The sequence below is a fragment of the Lates calcarifer genome, linkage group LG5 (assembly GCF_001640805.2).
Source record: "Lates calcarifer isolate ASB-BC8 linkage group LG5, TLL_Latcal_v3, whole genome shotgun sequence".
Taxonomy (NCBI): domain Eukaryota; kingdom Metazoa; phylum Chordata; class Actinopteri; family Centropomidae; genus Lates; species Lates calcarifer.
In genome coordinates, this window is record NC_066837.1 from 21,438,295 (window position 1) to 21,458,310 (window position 20,016).

Below are 20,016 nucleotides of genomic sequence, written 5' to 3' on the forward strand. Positions count from 1 at the left end.
CTGCATGTAATTCAAGCGGGTATTCAAATCTAAATGTCAAATGCAATATGAACCAACTGTGAAACCCAGAGCATATTGCATTGCAAAAAAAATCGTTTCATGAATCAAATACAGGGGAAGGTCCTTCAAGGTCAGTAAAGGGGATTTTGATGTGAAACATGCTGATTTGCTACATGCAAGGTTACTACATGGTTTCATGCAAACACACATGGAGACTGCAGTAGTAATTTGGGGACATTCACAGGTTGTTAAAGATTACACTGACAGGATAAAATCTTTTCCCCTCTCATCCCTACACATGTCTCCCCCCCACCCCACCCCAAGCACTGTTATTGGGTCTTAATATCTTCAAAGGCATTAAAGTCCAGAAAACTGCATGTCTAATTAACAACTCTCCATGAGACTACCGCTTTGATCTGTAAGCCCCGAAGAGATGGAGAGAGTGGAAGATAGAGACAGAGCAGGGTGGGAGAGAAATGGATAGAGAAATGGAGTGTTGAAAATCCTTGAAAAAACAAGATATCAAAACACCACACACATCTTGCAAGCAGCCGTTGGCTCAAAACTGGAGGGCGAGAGTCAAACTTATACAGAGTTGGATTTGGCCCTGACTCAAAACAGCACAAAAGCACTGCAAAGTATGGCTGCTCTCAATCTTCTCACATGCAGGACTCAGAGAAGAAGAAATGTCAACATTTCTGGTGCCAAGGTCCACAGTCCAAACCTCCTGAAGCCTCCTAGCTGTTTTCCTTCTACAGTTCCTATCAGTGCTAATGCCAACTAATGGCTCTGCTGGTCTCAGAGGATCTCTGGCTTCAGACCACTATGGGCAAGGTTTCAAACCGCCCAACTCCTCTCTGCTTACTTTAGCTTAGAGATATCAGTGAGGGTCAACTATTATAGCTTGGAAATCACAAGTACCAACACTACCACAATTATAGTAGCCCCTGTAACAGCAGAGGTAGCACAGTTGTACTGAGAGTATAGGAGTAGTACTTAAATGAGCTGTAGTGACGGTACTAATGGTTAGTTAATAGTAGTAGTACTGCCACCAGCTATAGCAGCAATATTGTTAAATAGTAATACGAAGCAGTCTTGGAAAAAATTCAATGTGTGCTTCAATGTGTGACTGTATAAAGAGGTGAAAAGTGAGCAAGTAGTGAAGTCACAACCAAAAAAATTCAGGTTCTGGAAGGATGAGATCTTGAGTATAACAGGAGCCTATTTACTCTGATGAAGACAAACTTCATGTTGAAACATCTGATTATGCACCTTATTAAGAAGCTCAGGTAACGCTTTATTTTACAGGTCCATTATTTCCTAATAATTTCTTGAAAGTTTCCTGGAGAGAACTATGTAGTTTGGTATAATTACAGGAGAAATAGTGAAAAAGTCATTAAACTATTGTTTAACTTTACTTTACTTAGTCCAGTTAGTTGTGTTGAGTTTATTTCTGGCTTCCAGATGAATTTCTATGAAATAAACTGCTCCATTTAAACTTCAGTCAATATTTAGATCTCATTTATTACTGGAAACTTTACTCTTTGCTTATGCTGAACTGTATACCTGTTTATAGACACATTTCACATCTCACGTTTATACTCTGAATCTCATCATCATCTGTTGAGGCACTGGTTTGAGGTATGAGTTAAACTAATAATTGACTCTTCTATTATTCAACTAATTGTTTCAGGACCATATAAGACAGTAAAGCAGTCATCAACCAAGCTGCAAACAGTGTGATATGAATCCCTTTTGTGCAGAGCAGGATTCTTAAGACAGTGATGGACAGAGTGCCCACATACTTACCTGGAGGGGCAGGTGGACACCGGAGGTGAGGTGGGATAAGACAGAGATGGCAGGGAGGGAAACTAACACAGCCCCGACCACATGACGGGGAACCCACCCAGAGACCACCAAGAGCAGGGAATGAGTACAGTTCATCACCTCCTCCAAATGGAAGGCCATACTGCAGGAGAGGAGAGGAGAGGAGAGGAGAGGAGAGGAGAGGAGAGGAGAGGAGAGTAAGAAAAAATATCAGGAGGAGACGATAGAGGATGACTTTCAAGCAGCACAACTCCAAACCAATATCAGTTTCCAGTCTTTAACTTGTCTGAATGAGAATTGGAATGAACAAAAACTTGTGCAATAACTGAACAAAAACTAATTTACCCAGAAAACAGAGTAAAGAAAAACTAATTTTCTCTCCCCTCTATAATTCTCACCCCACCCTCAGTCCTCTTCCTACTTAGTAAGGGAAAAACTGTAGCAGACTCGCATTAGTCCTTAATTAAGACACATTATTAAAACACAACTATGCTGTCCAGTTCCCTGTGAGAAGATGAAGATTTATTGCCCATTTAAGCATGGCAGTAAGTGAAAATAAATTCATTTTTCAATAGTCTCCACTGAGAAGTTTACATACCCATTGAAAACTCTCTGCAAAATAAAGAAAACAAGTCTATTGCGCTCAAATACTGGAAAATCCAAGTAGAAATGGTTTCTTGCAGGTTTGGAACAGTACCTGGTACCAGTATGTCATTATGCCAATGTCTGAGCCAGTACTGGTCTTTCACAAAAAACTGGACATGAGCCAGTTGTATCTGACCAGGGGAGTTAATCCGTTGTGGTGTGGGAGCCAACCAACACATACAATAATTTGTTTTGGTTTCAGTGGGGAGGCGTAGTGCTGCATGATGGTCTATCAGTGGTTTCCCATTTTGTGCCACTGAGGCCCAAGAGATACAAGCTTTTATTACAATGAAACACTACAGTGGCTGACAGGAAACAAACACTTGCATATTCTTAGGTCCTGATGGCAAAACACTGACAACAACAACAACAACAACCGAAATGAGGGCTTTTCCATCTTGCCTGGAAAAAATAAATCAGTGGAAAACACCAAGTCCACAATCTTTTTTAACAAAATGGTCAAAGTTTATGACAATAAATGTGTTATATAAATCTGTCTTTTTTGACCTTACAAACCCATGTTGGTCAAAACCTCTTTGATACAAAGCATGTGTGAGCACTCCCACACACAAAGATTAACCAACAAACACAGAGTCCATCTCCATGTCATCTGCCTCTGCTTCCTCACCGTATGGACAGCACCAGGGAGGCCAGCTCCAACAGACCAGCCAAGGGAGCCAAGGCCAGGGCGGCGGGAGCTGGAGAGCCAACAGTGGCTGGGCTCACGAGAGGTGGAAGGAAACAGGCCAGGGTCAGGGCCAAGAAGACAAAACAGCTGAGGAGAACATCCAGGAAGGAGCTGAAGGTGGAGCTTGCAAATGTCTGCACCTGAGCCTGGTTTTTCACCTGGAGGGGCAGAGGGATGTGACACTGAGGAGACACAGTGGCTCATATACATATGTTACCAGTATTTTGTGTCTACTTTAGAGATGATTGCAGTGTTTGAAAATAAATCCTAACTTTGATTGCATTGCTTTCTTATTTTCCTCATTTCTCTGTGGATATAATATTCACCACACTCCCAAGTAGGTTAGAATCAAAGATAGAAAAGAGTGTTTGTGCCATTGAAATGTAACTGCTGTGTCTACCTGATGATTACTTTTTCTAAATTACAGCCACTATTATTTTACTACAAGATTTTGCATGGCATTTTTTCTCCTCTGTAGTAACACTGGTGTAACAGCAGGGGGCTGCAAGGCTGTGAGGTCAGAGCAGGCCAACTGGAATCGGTCTTGGGTGTGTGAGTGTGTGGCACTAATGTGGCATAAAATTTGTGAAACGGGGGGCCATAGGAAGGAACAAGTTACAACAGCCCCCCCCACCCCACCTCCCACGCCATCACTCAAAATCATGTGCACAAAGACCAAAAAAAAAAAAAAAAAACTGGCTAAGACGCCTAGATGTGTTATAACACTACTGTTTGTCTAGGTCCCACGTGCCTGTCTGGGGTTTGTTTGTGCTCTCTTTCCTATCCATGTACTTAACAAATATTATCACAGGGAGATGAGAATGAGGAAAAGTTTTTAACGTCTGAACATTTCACCAGTTCTCTGTTTTCTGTTGTGGATGTGATTTATGGCTAGCACTGAGGAGAGGATGGCAGTGATGAAGGTTATAATTACAGTGACAGGTAGGGTGACGAAAAAAGCCAATACAAAGCAGAGTTCTTACAGGTATAATAATACAGAAGTAGCAATGTATGTATGTGTGTGTGCATGTGTGTGTGTGTACCTCCTCCTTGTAGCTGCTGCGATAGGCCTTTTCCAGAGGTCTCTCTAGAAAATTGAGGCTGACCTTGTTGATGGGTGGCTTGAAATAGTAATCCTTCATCAGACTGTGAACCAAAGAAGACCAATTGTGAGTTTATACGAGTTTCCTTTGGAAATCAAACAGCACTGAAAATATACACCTTCACTAAGGTTCACCAGAATTGCACCAAATGTACTATTTAATGAATATCAGATTATAAGAAGTCTTTGAGTAGATAAGATTTTGCAGAGGTGTTAGCATGCTTGTCCCTGTGTGTTTCCTGCTACAGTCCAAAGACATGTAGAATGTAAGAGTGAATGTATCAATTTAATGATGTGTATTATCCCTGCGAGAGACTGGCAACCCATAACCCAGCGCACTGTGAGATGATACTCCAGCCCTGCAATCCTGAACATGATAGAAAAATGGTTCAATGGACAGATACACACCCAGTAAAGAGGTTATATTATTTGTTTAAGTGATGCTTACCGAATGGATCCCTTCACCACTACTCACTCTATCACCTTTATCATACATTATCTGTCACCATTGAGTGACATCATCATAAATATCATAAATTCTACCTTTAACCCCTTTGCTCACCTGTCCTCCCTGATAACATCCACAAAGTGGGCATCACTCTTTTCTCTGAAGTTCTTGGCACGCAGCTGGATCAGGGCGGAGTGATCCATGCCTGGACCCGCTGTCCCCGTGCCACCAGTCATGCCTAGACTGGTGCCAGTCCCTGTGCTAGTGCTAGTCTTCTTCTCTTTCTCCTGGAGCATGTCACACAGGGAGCTCTGGCTAGCTCGCACCGGGTCTTCCAGCGGGGGACTCAGGAGGCCGTTGGCCGCCCTGGGGCTGTGTCCTGGGATGAACTGGAAGAGGAGGAGGACAGGGTGAAGAAAACGAAGAGAAAGAAGATTCGGAAGATGGAGGAGAGGACAAGGAAGAAGAGCAAACAGAGAGGACAGAAAAGGGAAGTGACAGCAGGAGTGATTGTTGAGTAGTTTAAGTGACAAATGCTTTCAAGGGGTGCTTGATAAGTGCACTTGTGCTGCTACTGTGCACTGTGTGTTATACCTTGGCACTAGTAGTCTTGTGCTCTTCCTGGCAGCCATTCAACACAGCCACATCATCACCCTGCTCTGCTCCCGCAGACAAGGCCACACTACGGGACACACAGGGAGGCTAGAGAGAGAAAAGGACAGTGGAGGGAGTGGGTGACAAATAAAAACAGATCACACAGAGCAAGCATGAAATATAATATAGACACTTTATATATGACCGACTGACAGTTTAGTCAGTCTCAGTCAAAGGGTGTAGTCTCTTACCTTCCCCAAATTAGCTCACTCAGAAATAAATATGTGCAAGTAACTGGGTGCATGAACCACATTTGGGCGTAATGAGGCAGGTCACATGCTGCCTGATATTTGACAAAACCTTCATAATGTCAGAGCTAAGTTTTCATCCTTTTCATCTACAATTGTACAACTGTTACAGCAACAACTTTCTTCATGTTGTAGAGTGTGGAGAGTAAAATTTTCCACCAAAAAGAACTAAAGTTTCCAAGTGCACAGTCATCATAAGAAGCACAAACAGAGTGAATGTTACTTTGAGTTCCATACATGTGTTGTTAGCCACACAGAAAGTTTTTTTTTTTAACCTCACTTACCCCGATCCTGTCTGGTGGTTGATGAGACAACAGGGGCTCTGTAGCCTGGGCTCCTCCGGGGATGAGGTCCGGTGTGCAGGGCTGGGGACAGGACGACAAGCCGACCCCTACAAAATCCCCACTTGGCAGTCCCATCTGAGAACAGCCACACTGCACATCATGCTCCAATTTCTTCCCTGAGATCAGGTAGGTCCTCAGTCCTGAGGGGAGCAAAAACAGAAAATCCCTTTTGTTCAGAACTTTACAATCATGACTTTCACAGTTTTCATGGTTTGAGTTAAAGAAACAAGACAAAAAAAAAAAATCAAAGAACTCCAGCACACAGAAGAGACATCAGTGGCACAGGAGGGGTCCCACTTCAGTACTCAAGTATTTTGTTGTCAACTGCAGACATCAAATTAGTGGCCATTAACAGGGAGATGCTCCTACAATTCATCATTCTTGATGGTTGCATTGAGAATGAAATCCTTTCAACAACACAGGAGGCTTGCCCACCACAAAGTGATGAGCAATTTGTTTATGCCAAACGTGCTGGTTATAGTTTCAAATGCTAAAATTAGCTTGTGTTTCTTTGTTTTATGTAATTATGAAATAAATACTTTTTTAATTAGACTAAATCTGACTTGAAATGTCAAAACAAAATTCTGGGCTATCGGACAAATTGACATTTTTGTGGGAATAAAAGAACACAGATAATAATATTGGCTAGACATAGACATACACCCTCATCGGCCAATCAACGGCCACCCTTTGTTAATGCACACGAACGCTGACAAGCAGGTGGTAACGCAACACTGGGTGTTTCACCAGCAATGTTTGCAAATCAGCCCAGAGCTCTGGCCATATTCACACTGGTGTAGGGCCAACAAGGAAATACACAAACAGTGGATTAGAGTGGTGGCCCACAGCCAGCCGCTATCAGCCTGACCAAACACACAGTAACCTGGTGAGCTGGCCTCTTTGTTCAAACAGCTAAATATGTTAACCTTGTTAGCATGGTGATGACTAGAGGAGCAACTGTGGGCCATAAAGGGATATCCAGGAGGCTCCCTGTCTCAAAGTGATTGCTCATCTTACATTTCATTGTTATGTGAAATGTTTACTCAAAGAAACCCGTCATTTGGCATCCCTGCTCCATAGGTATGAGTTGTCCCTACAGCACAGACTGAAGCCAGTTTTCAACATTACGTCTGTGTTTTCGCAACCTTTACAACCCTACAGACGCTCATTCCTGAAAGTATGTGAGATAAAAGTCTTCCAGGAGAAACACACTGTATCAGTGCATGCCTAGTTCTGCTTTTTTGAAGAGTTCTGACATATTTTGACTAGATTATCACAGTGGATCATTTCCAAATATCAAATAAAAAGCATCACGTGTTTAAGCTTTGTCTTAGTTGTTTTGCAGATAAAAACTATTGTCTCTAAATATCATATGTTTCTCATAATACGGAAATTTGCAACTGAAGCCCAAACAGTGGAAAAAAACTGCTTTTATCTTGTTCCATTTTATGAAATTTGGTTTTTAGTGGCTGGGTAAAACCATTTTATAAATATATAATTATAAAAATGGCACAAAAAATGAGAAAATAAGAAAGATTATCTGGTATTATTCTCAACCTATCTTAAAGTTCACGCTGCCCCTTCCTGACCCAGGAGCAACTTTTGAACTCTGTTCCCTTTGATGCATGACGTCAGCTCAACAGACATGTCAGTTTCTTATTAAACAGAAAAAGTTTAAACTATGTGATGATGTGTCAACCTGTGTAAGTGTGACTGATGAGCTCCCATCCCATATGTGAAGCATGTGCGTCAGTCTGATGCTGAGTAGGTGTGTTCATAAGTCGGTTTATGTACTACAGTATACTTGGAGCATTTCTAGTGAATAAAACACTCACATACACAACCACAAGCCCACACACACACATAGCCCATTCACCCCCCCCCTCATGTGTGTATCTCCTGTATCTCACTGGATGCACCTACAGTGGATCATCCTTCCATCTTTTTTAATTCACCTTCTCTGTATGCTACTCATTTTCTTCCACTCTGTCCACTTTTCTTAGTGAGTAATTGTAGAAATCTAATATGCTAATAGAGTAACAAATGCTGGATAAAAATTGGACATTTTGTAGAGCAGCAGCTGTAGTACTACTACTATTACCACCCATGGGTTTGAATGTCAGTAAAGGCTGTACAGCTTTTCCAACCTGCTATTAACAGTGACAGTCGTAGAGAACCATCAAACGCTTCTGATTTTAAGATTTCATGAAGCAGAACAAGAAATAGTCTTAAAGATCTCCTATTGATCACATTATTGGCAGAACAAGAGTCAGTTTCTGTGATTTGGTGTATGGTTGTCTCACTGATCCAGGGTTAGTCCACCATCAGCTGTATGCATACAACAATACACCAGAGGTTAAGTTGGCCACTGTGGAACCAATGGGCATGACTGAGTTTCACCACAGTTTTTTGTCCTGTTTCCTTGTCTGCATAAATAAAATTAGTTATGAATGTGTAACTAACAATGAACTTATCTAGGGAGTCTGGAGGAACTGTGTGTTTTGTTCTGGGCCCTGGGACAATGTAGACTTGGCAGATGTCCTAAGCCTTTAGGCAAACAACAGTCTTAACTTAGGGTTTGAGCCCTTTGCCAAACAAGCGACAAAGTCCGTTTATGAGATCTTGAGCCACTCACACTAATACATGTGCACAAACCTACATACACAGTCGCGCAAAGGTTCATTGCTGTCCATTAGATCTTGGGCAAGAGCTGAGTACTCTATCAGATTTTAATGGATGTCAGACAGAAACATACACAGAGCAGGGCCATGACAGAGACAGATCAGTTTGCTGAGAGAAACAGCTTGAGCAACTGAGTGAGGGTCATGTAATAGTTGACATTATAGAGCGAGAAAGGAGGATGGGTATAAAAAAAAAAAAAAAAAAATTCTATAATTTCTTTTAACCTGCAGTATACTGCATTTGCCTGCTGTGAAGTGAGAGTGAGATGTACAAAGGCACAAAAATACACAGAAAAAAATAATTACACAATGGTAAGAGTGCAATTTTTTCTTGTCATCATTCTTTCCCATGAAAATCCCAAATGGACACGTTAAATAGCGCTCTTCACAACCATCATCAAAACACCAAATGAGGGAATATCTTTTGGAAAAATGGAATTCACATATTTGTGCAAAGGAGTGCTGAAGCTAAGGACATAGCTGAGCAGCTCTTGCTTTTCCAGGTAGCCTCCCATCCCGAGTTAAAAAACAATCAACATAATAACAATCAATGGAAAATGTGATTAGCTTATAATGCGGTAGAGCAAAGTACCAGCCAAGCCATCAACACCATGTCTGAACACTGAAGCCAGTGCAGGAGCAGCTTAAGATGCAATTTCTCTCATCTTCTCTAGATGCTGCCTCTAAGAAAACTCTGAAAACTGAAACTGGCAGCGAAACCCCCAAATTATGTTAAAATACAAAGTCAGTAAATTATCATTTTTATTACATAAGAAATAAAAAAGCTTATTTTGTTTCTTGTAATGTTTGTCTTGGTCTTAATGTCTCTGCTCAATTTAAGTGTCCCAGTGACTCATAGCAGCGTTAACAGTGAACCAGCAGGAACAATACCAGGACCTTTAAACTGTAGCAGCTAAACGGAACTTAGCCATCATTAATTTTATCATGTAAACCTGTGCTTTTCCAACTGTGACGAGTCAAAACGTCAGATGTGAAGGAGGTCTTTTAGGTGGATATCAAAGTTTGAAAAAAAGTAAAATCTCCCACAGAAGCAAAGGCACAAAATCTATCAAGTACATTTAAAAGTCCTTAGTGCATAAAAACCTACTCTCTGTGAGCAGTGACAGTGACTGATTTAAGAAACTCCCTAACTTCTAGAAAAGCTTAATGGAAAAGACACATATCTTTGTAAATATATGTACAGTATATAGTCACCAGTTTGCAGTTGGTTGAGACTGTTGTTTTCATACCAGTAAAGGCCGTAAAATATTCTAGTTAGAGATGTAGAGGTGGGCAGTGACTACAGGCACTTATTCTGTGGGCTTCCCTCTTACTCTCTCATGTGTCCTGCATGAGAGGCGAAATGTTGCTGAGTTTAGAGACCCAGAGATAAAGGAGATAGTGAAAGCAGAGTGGCAAACAGCGTAGAGATGGCAAAGGGGAGGAAGAGACCGAGAGTGCTTTGAAGGTCATTGAGTTTAGCATGCCTCACATAACCCACATTCCTTGTCTACTTCCATTTCAGCTTTCTAACTTTATCAACGGCCTGCTCTAAACAGGCCTTGAATTGCGAGGGTATTTAAAAGCGCAACAAAACGACAGTGAAAAATTGTAGTTTTACAACAGTCAAGTGCACAGTAGGTTAATATGTGTATGCTTGAGTGCAAAGGTATGGGTGTCAACTGCCTTCTAGATACAGTTAAGTGCCACATGTATCTTCTGTGTGTTTATCCGAGCCCTAAGGCATAACAAGGCTAATCCTTCACCACTCAGTTTTTGCAGCCAGTCGTTGTAACACACTGCAGTACTTTCTTATATGTGTGTGTTTGCGTATTGATCTTCTCCAGGCTCTGTAAAGGCAGCACTCTGGGAAAGAAACTGACACCGGCACTCTAAGGTCTCAATGCAGCTGAATGGTTTTTATTGATTTATTCAGACCAGCTGGCTGAAGCAGAGAGGGTTCAGCTGAGGACAGCTACTACTACTACTACGACACACACAGACACACAAACAAAGAGACAGAAATATCCATACTGTATATACATACACCTAGTCATATACACACTGACCAGACCAGAGGACCTAACTCAAACTAAACTATGTGAGATAACAGGAACAAAACATGGAAATTACTGGCATTGGTTAGTGTTAATTTTGTTCATGAAAACAGAATATATTCAGTGACAACTATTTTCAGAATGAATAAATAAAAAGTAACCTCAGAAAATGAGAACTACATTTTTTTGTCAGCAAACATTAAATGTAAGCTAATTTGGGTCTAAAGATGCATCTAACGACAACAAGACATTTGAAAAACAAATACTGACCAAAAACTGATTCTGAAGTGCCATATCTGACCCCAGCATCAGAGATGGGCCATTAACAGAGACTGCAGGTTGTCATTTTACTCCAGCAGACTTAATGTGTTCTAACCAGCCCAATGAGCTGAGTCTAATAAATCCAAATCTAAATCTCCCATAGGTATTTAATTGGATTGATATCCGGTGACTGTGAATGCCATAGCAAATGACAGATATGATTTTTATACTCATCAAACAATTTAGTGTCCTGTGTGAAAGCATAGCATCTGCAATAGTTTTGTTTTGCCACTCATTTATTCAGGTTCCTTTAATTTGTCACCCATTTTAAGTGTATCACCCAGTAACATGTAGTATATTAAACTGTGTTTAAGTTGCATGTGTGTCTATATGCACAAAAATAATATGAAAATATGTGTACAGTGTATGCACTGGCAAAAGCTCAATAAAAATTACCTCACTTAATTGTTAGTTTTTGTTTGAGATTATTGTGTGTGTGTGTGTGCAAAGATAGAAGTACAAGTACACACAAACACACACATCCCCTAAAAGGGCATAGCCCTTTACACACAAGGCACCCTTTCCAGGAAATAAGGAGCATCTGTCTGAGACATATTGAATGGATGATCTATCTGAGCGTTGCACGCACACACACACACACACGCACACACACACACATACACACAAACACTGGCATTTCCTATGTGTATGACTCATCTAAGGTACTGCAGTGCAATCGCCTTTGCCCCTCATATCCTCATATATTAGAACTACCCCAAAATGCAACAGTGCATGCTCATACACACACACCATATTCACAGTCACTTTCAGAGGACCAAGCGTGCAATGTGTGGACACATGAATCAATGAAAAAATGAATGAATGAACAGAGGGATGAATGGAGAGGAAGCGAAGCTGAGCTGCCAAATTCCACATGTACACCCGAAGACCATGCACACCGTGGACACACACACACACCCGAAAATTACTCTCTTACTTACACTCTTCCACCAAACACTAACACATACAAACACACTGCAGTAGTGCTGAAATGATTGGTAAATTAATTGATTACTTGAAGTATATTTTATGGTAATAAATAGTATTTCAGGAGTTGTGACTGAAAAACAATCTATCTGAAGATGTCCTCGTAGGCTCTGTAAAACTACGAAAGGTCTTTTTCACTTTTCCACTTGCTGACATCATACTGAATAAACAATTAATTAATTAACTGAAGAAAGGACGAATTACTTCACTCTGGAAATTGCAGCCTACATTGCACATGAGCTCATACCAGCATAACTTCTTTTTCACACACAAATTCAGTTGAATAATTCCAAAGCTTTGCATATCTACATACACAAATACTGGTACCCTCACCCTTTCTAACCATCACTGCACATTAACACACACAAACTGCTGTAATACAGTCCTTCCACAAACGCACACCCAAGCCTTTGCTCAGCAGTCCTCCTGTGAGAGCGTCTGGGTGAATGCTTTAGACTGAAGCTGACATTTCGAATAATCCCCAGAGGGCCGTCCCAATCCGGACTCTGCACTTCCTGACAAATGACCTTTGACCTTACGGCGGCTTCCAACCACATGATCAAAACCATCCCCAGTGACCCAAAGGTCGCCATCTCCCCTCTGGTCCCACATACAGAAAAGCAAACAGGCGTGTGAATACGAAAAGACAGAGGGAGACAAAGAAAGGCACTTCAACATTTACTCAGACCAATCAAGCATCAGAGCAGCTGAAGTCAGCCTCAGAGCTGAAGCAGAGGAGGACAAGGATAAGACAGACGGGGGCTAAACTTCCCCTTCTCTCTTCCAGCTTCATCTAACCTTTTCTCTCATTCTTCACTTTCATCTCGCTGCTTGGAACAGTCAGAAAATAAACAACTCTGGCACTAAAAATAGACTTCAACTTGTTTTCCCTTTTCACAGACTTGGCCCTCTGACTGTCCAACTTTCTTCATCTATCGCTAACCTTCGTCTTCAACTTCACCCTCTCTTTTGTCTTGCCAAACCTTGCATCTCTCACCACCTCTCTCTACCTCCCTCTCTATCTAGCTAATCTGTCTTGTCTCTGCTGTCTCGTTCTCTCATTCTTCAGCCATCTTCCTTTTTACTTTCTACCCCCACCCTCACTACCCTCCGGTTTTCTCCCTGGTCGACAGTGGGTCTTGACTACAGGCCTCATGCAATAGCACATGCCTCCATATTTGGACACACTGATGGAACTGAGGGATGAGGCTCTCAAACGATCCTCCTTCAAATACCCTCCCATTCCTCCCTCCCATCCATCCACCCCCCCCCCTTCCCTCTTTTGTGCCATCATTTTAGTCCAGGGAGTTCCTTGCTTTCTCCGTCTCCTTCCTCTCTTTCTTTTTTCTCTCCACCTCCTTTATCTCTCTTTTTAAATCACACTCCAGGGAATTCATAAAGAATTAATAGAGATCTGGTAGATCAGTGGGTATGTACCATGTGGCCATGAGTTCTTGGGTTTGACTCAAACACAGGACCTTTGTCACCTTTTCATTTATATTTTGGTTTCTTTTTGTGCTCATATAACATGACATGAATTGGACCCAGGATTTAATAACTTGACTTTGAATCAATACAATCAAAATCATACCCAAACCTTAGTCGTCCCCCCTCTCTCCCTGTTCCTGATCTGTCTAATAAGAGCAAAATAACTAAAGAATATATATGTCTCTTTTTCATCATGCACCATCTGTTTCGATGGCTCTTCTCTCAGTGGGTCCTACAAGTTTGTGTGTGACAGGAGCAATGACGCACTCCAACTGTCACTGCGTCACTCCGATAAACACATACACACGCACGCTCACAGCTGTTAACAAGGCATTTTAGTGTCTCACTTCATAGAGGCTCTGAGTTTCTCTCAGGGAGGCTGTCGATCAGCGGCAGAGGACAGTCCTTGAGCAAGAAATGACCAACCTTGGTCCTGCTGCAAAGGGGACGCTAATGACAACTGGCAAGTCACTTTGTTTTATGCATGTTCACACGCTTGGCCACATATTGACTCAAAAAAAAGCTGGCAAGTTGACAGCGTATGGTATTAAAATATGCACATGCGGCTGGATGCCAGATGTTTATTTTCCTTATAAGGTCTTATCTTCACATAACATCTTTCTAGGTGAGCACAAATGTGCTTGAACTGCGTGGTCTCATTTGAATCATACAGTCGTTGCAGGGGGTGATTCACTCTGCTGTATACCATGGATCCAAGATGCCCCTCATCAACCACACACACACACACACGCATACACACAAACACACATCTAAGCCCGCTGTCCTAAGCTAGACTGTGGGAAATCCTTGGGAAAGGGTTATGACCAGAAAATATGCTCCTTCTTCTCCCTTCTTCTCTCTCCCTCCCTCTTCTCTTCTTCCCTCTAATGTCACACGACTCTCTCTTTCCACAGACCACCAGGGAACAGCGCTTCACATGCTTTTTATGGTAGGACCGGACTGGTTCAGGTTTTAAGGCCAGTATTAAAACGATAGCTTGGATAATGCAGAGACCCTGAACCTGAAAATATACACCCTGAACATGCATGTTTAAAATGTTACTCATTTAAAGTATCTTAACTTAAGTTAAGTGGTCACTAAAATGTCAATGCCACTTTGTTGTTTAGTGTTACATATTAATATACATATTTAAATAATGAAATGAAGTTTTAAAACAAAATTTTACTAACTACAGTAAGGCAGGCTACGGAAAAGGAGGCACACCTAACAAGAAAGGCCCGTTGGTAAACAGATAATTCCCTAAAAATTGTGACTCGCAATGAAGTCACACACATTGTGGGGAAAGGCATGAAAAAACAGTACTGGTACAATCCCCCTACACCATAGGAAGGACTCAACTATCACCAAAAACAATGACCACTGCAAATAGATTTTATATCCTTTTTTATTATTTAATATACATACAGAGGAAGTCAAGCCAGCTCTATATCCATTACTCACAACAGTTGTTTAACACAGCACCTCTCCACCATACTGTAGGTGGCACACACTTGCACAAACGCACAGCGCAGTAGAGACAAACAGATGCTGTTGCCACACTGACACTTACAGCTGTCACAAAAGTGGAATTTTAAAGAGCTGTCATATTACAAACATACAAAGAAAACACAAAGTAACTAACTATAGCCAGTAAAAGGAAGATAATACTGTGCTGCAGAAATGTGTCTGGCCATATGTATGCAAACCTGCACTGAAAGTTTGCAGAGAGCCATGACCCAGCCTTGACCTACACACACACACATGCACACAGGCACAAACACATTCAATTCAAATTTTGACCTCTGCTATTGTGACAGTCGTGCATTCTGTATGAGCTGGTCAATGAGTAACAGTTTGACAGGCCTGTCAGGTAAGCCTTTGTCCTCAGGAAGTGAATTATCAGGACTATCCAGCATTTGATGAACAGTATACATCACTGTTCATCAAATGACAAGGCAGAGTTCAACATTTCCAACATTTTGTCAAAATAACATCACTGCCGAAGTTTAAAAGAAAGCCACTAATGGTGTCCTGGTGGCCTGAGCTGCTGTTTACCACATAACCACAATGTCCGTGGCTCGAACCCGGCCACAGACCTTGATGAATGTTATCCCGCTCTCTCTCACTCTCCCATCCCACATTTATTTTCTGCACGCTAGGAACTGAAAGTGATATTGCCCAAAAACGCCCACACTGATAGAGCATTGGATTTTTATTGTATTTTGACACGAGTTGAGTATTTATGCAAGCCACCTTTATCCATATCTACTTAATGTTGAAATATTTTCTGGGTATTTTAAGCTGCACATTTCACTGCCAGGGCCAAAGCTACTGCAAGGTGACTTCTGGGAATAAAATGCAAGTCACTTCATGTGTAATAAAACAGTAAATGAGACCAGGTGAGTGAGTGAATCCACCTATAACAAGTCACATTCCAGTAAATCATTACATGGCTTCATGAGTCCATGATAAAGGCAACAAGATAATACTTCAGTGTCTGTTAAATAGAGGCAACGCACATGTATAAACTGTAAATGTGGCCAGACACTGTTGTATAATGCTTCATTGAATGACTGACTACTCACATACAAACATAAAGCAACCTTAAGTGTCTATCTCACACACACACACACATGCACACGCAAGAAAGACTGGACAGACCTGTCAAAAAGATTAACCACAATATGAGTAGGTGACTCATCTGTTTGGAATACAGTTAATTACAGAAATTAACTCAGACTTCCACCAAAAATAGCACAGTGTATTGCATGAACAGCAAACTGTCTGGAAAGACTAGTCAAAGTGTGTGTGTGTGTGTGTGCACTACACATCTGTAATCAGACTAGGACAGGGCTGGGCACGCTTATCAATGCTGAACACACACACAAGCACAGTTGACTCAACACATTCTTGAGCAATAGGAATGACAAACTTCTAGTGAAATATGTGGGGTGGATGGATAAAAGAAAGTTGATTTGACAGCTGTGTGGGAGACAGAGTGGACAGATCCATTAAGAGAGAGAGCTGCAGAGGATAACAGAAAGTGTTATTAAAGGTCTGTTAGAGGAGAGCGTAGGAGATCCAGAGAGAGACAGACAGCAACTGGATTTCCATTAGGAGAAAGAGAAGAAAGAAAGCTATCTGTAGAGAGCACCTGCGATCAGAGCTACTGGCCTCCCCTTATATTCTGCTGCTTCATTAGCTAGTAGCTGCCACTGTTAAATTATGATTTAGCATCAGATCTACGCCGTCCTCTTTCTCTGGAACAAACACACTGCATTAATGATAATGGAATTAGGATGTACCTAATATGATACTGTAGAAGAGCCTAATGTCAGTAATTGTAGGTCCACTTCTATTCAGTATATGTGGTGTGCAGCATTGAAAGTCAGCAGAACTGCACTAGTGATGCTTTCTTATCTTTATAATTCTTTCAACTTTGTTTAACTAGCTAAATGACAGTTTAATGCAGAAAATTTGTGTTACAGGTTACCTTTGTCTGTTGGCAGTGTGTGCTATCAGACACCGTAGAAAATAAATATGATATACTTTAGAAAATGGCTGGCAGCAATGTGGAATATTCAAACTGTAGTTAATTGGCTAAGAAAAATATAAAACCAACCGTTCAGTCATTTTCTGCTGCGTAACTAATTAACTTCTTAACTGAAGGTAGCACAAACAGCAACAGTTACCATGGCTGAACAGACAATGAAAAGAGCTCTGTATACAGAGACTGACTGGAGTGTTTTCCCTGTACTGTATACCGAATCTCTCTGTCTTAACCTTCTAGTTTTATCTCAGCTGGCAAAAAATCCTAAATACAATACAAACATTGAAGAATTTAATTAAATTGATTCATATCACTTGTGGCACAAAAGTAAGAAAACACTGCTGTAGTGTCTGTTAAATACAAGCAAACACACATGGGTAAAATGTAATGTGTCCCAACATTGTCATAGATATTAATGAAGAGGAATTTTACAGGGTAGACAGGTCAAACGTTTTTTACCAGGATATTACCACCAAGCCAAATGAAACCCAGTTCAGGCGCTACAAGAGAAAGTGAGTGATAAAACATGAACCCTGGTCCTCTTTAAGTTGTAGCAGAAATGTTGCTAAAACAAACAAAACAACAACCCAAGTAATTATCACCATAACAATCAAAATGTATGATCCCCATCAAAAATCCTGTTTTATCTTTCTTTTCCATCTCCTTCAGTAAATTTATGTCTGTTCTCCGTCTTCCATCTGTTTTCACATGTTCAGCTCTAATGCTACTGGACATTTTTCTTCTCATTCTGTTATCGTACACACTGACAGCCAGACACAGACAGAGACACACAGAGACACTTGAAAGACCACCTAGTCAAGCGATTACAGTTGACCTTTGAACCTTGTAGTGACAGTGATTCTAAGAACCTATGAGGTAAGAGTAGCAGGCACGAAGCAACACTATGATAGGTCACAGGCCTGAGGAAAACTGTCTCCTCTTGACTTTATACACAGCATCGCTCTTGCACAAACACACATATAACACAGACACACAGGAAAGAGAGACAAACTTTATGCATACAGAGAAACGGGGGTTAGTTTAGGATGGTGTGTGAGACAGCGCAAGAGGAGGGCACTGAAAAAAGCAGGGGGAGAGAGGAAAAAAGAAATGAAAAAGAAACACACACACACACACACAGGGAATTTACTGTACAGAGACAAAATTTAAAAGCCTAGCCTTTGCACTCACCTCTCAGTACTTAATCTGTGTGTATACATATGTGTTTATGTATCTAAGTCACAAAGATCAGTCATTTTGTTTTATGTCCTGGATGTCTTATCTTTATTATAAAACACACAGACAGTCACACACACACACACACACACACACACACACACACACACACACACACACACTTTGGCCATGCAGCGCTGGCACTTTCTTCGAAAGGTGAAGATCTGAGGGGAGGCAATTATAATGCAGCAGAGAGAACAACCTTACCACTGTCGGTCTCTGCTGTACCTCTTTACTGCTTGCCTCTACTTTCTCCCGTGTTCTGTAATAAAATTTGAATCCACTAAAAACAGCTGAGAAATTTTGGCTGCAGAGAGTAAAGAAGTAATAGTCTTTTCCCCCATACTGCTGTCAAGGCACCCTTGGGCAAAAACTAGTTTTAAGTGGTGTCAAAGGAGATTATTAGTGCTCAGTATGTTTGCCTAGAAATAACTTAAAAGATTATTAAGTTTGAGAATGTTCTGTTGATCAGCTAATCAGTTGATTAAGCAGAAATTTTGACTTGTCATAAGAAGAGATGCACAGGCTTTTACTACTACTAATAATGGCTCTGTTCTATTCTTAACAGAGTGACAGTGAGTCAGCATGAACAACACCAGGACCCTGAAACAGAGGCAGCAACATGGAAGTCAGCTGTCATTTATTTCATTATATACACCTGTGCTTTTTCTACTGTGCTATGTCAAAATGTTGTCAATGAAAAAAGTCCTGTTAGTAACAATATAAAGCAGGGTATAGCTGATGAGAAACTAGACAGCAAAACCTTCACTAAGATAGCCTGAATAAAAGTCGTAAACATTACGTGACACAAAATGAGCTAGGGAAAACGTCATCATCAGCAAAGTTATTATATGTCTGTTAGTTTGAAACTCCCCAGAATTTCACACCAACTCATAAAGGTATTTCAGTGAAATCTGGTGTTTAGATCAAGGTCTTTGGACTACTGATAGTGTATTATGTTGATCTAGATGAGGAATTTCCATGACTCCACAGGAGAAAACAAGAGGAAAAAGGGGATTTTCACTGCCCTCAGTCTGAACAGAAGGATCTAACAATCACCAACACTAATGACAAGTCTGTAATGACGCATGTGGTGGCTTGTAATGAAAATAAACATGTTTTACCACAAAATGATCCAGCTGGCCAACAGATATGTCACTGATGTTTGAAAATGAGACAGTTACAATGGTTACCTTTACAGGAAAACAGAGGATAAAGACAAATATGGAGTAGAATAGGAAAGCCCATGACCCACTGGGGCAGGCCTGGTTATGGTTAAGGATCTGCTTTTTGTTGCTGCATATTTAGGTGACACGTTTGATTTAGCGCAGACTAACCAGCCTGGGGGCATGGACTTCTCACTGCAACACACTGCACTGATAGGATGGACTTGTTTGTACACATGGGTGTATATGTATGTCACACAAAAAGAACCTATATGCATTTGCAAAAACACACAAGTATGCACAAACAGAAAGTGCCTCCAGACCAGACAGATTGAAACTGACAAGGTGCCAGTGTCACCCTATGATACCATGAGAATAGTTCAGGGTCCAGACCTTGAATCTGCAGACTGTAAAATAAAAATCTAGACAGTCTAGTGCATGCACACACACACACACACACACACACCACACACACACACACACACACACACACACACACATGCCTGGAAACTCCACAACCTCATTTCCCCAAGCTACAGCACTTAACAAGGGGAGCCTAAAAAGGCATTAACAC

The 20,016-nt window shown here is 41.1% G+C and overlaps 1 protein-coding gene across 1 annotated transcript in view; it reads right to left on the bottom strand.

Annotated features, from left to right (window-relative positions):
• Positions 1 to 20,016, bottom strand: part of adcy9 (adenylate cyclase 9) — a 38,549-nt gene that overhangs the window by 9,968 nt on the left and 8,565 nt on the right. The window contains 6 exon segments of the mRNA XM_018679752.2: positions 1,810 to 1,969; positions 3,101 to 3,318; positions 4,204 to 4,306; positions 4,825 to 5,099; positions 5,305 to 5,412; positions 5,897 to 6,096. Coding sequence (XP_018535268.1) covers positions 1,810 to 1,969; positions 3,101 to 3,318; positions 4,204 to 4,306; positions 4,825 to 5,099; positions 5,305 to 5,412; positions 5,897 to 6,096 — 1,064 coding nt within the window.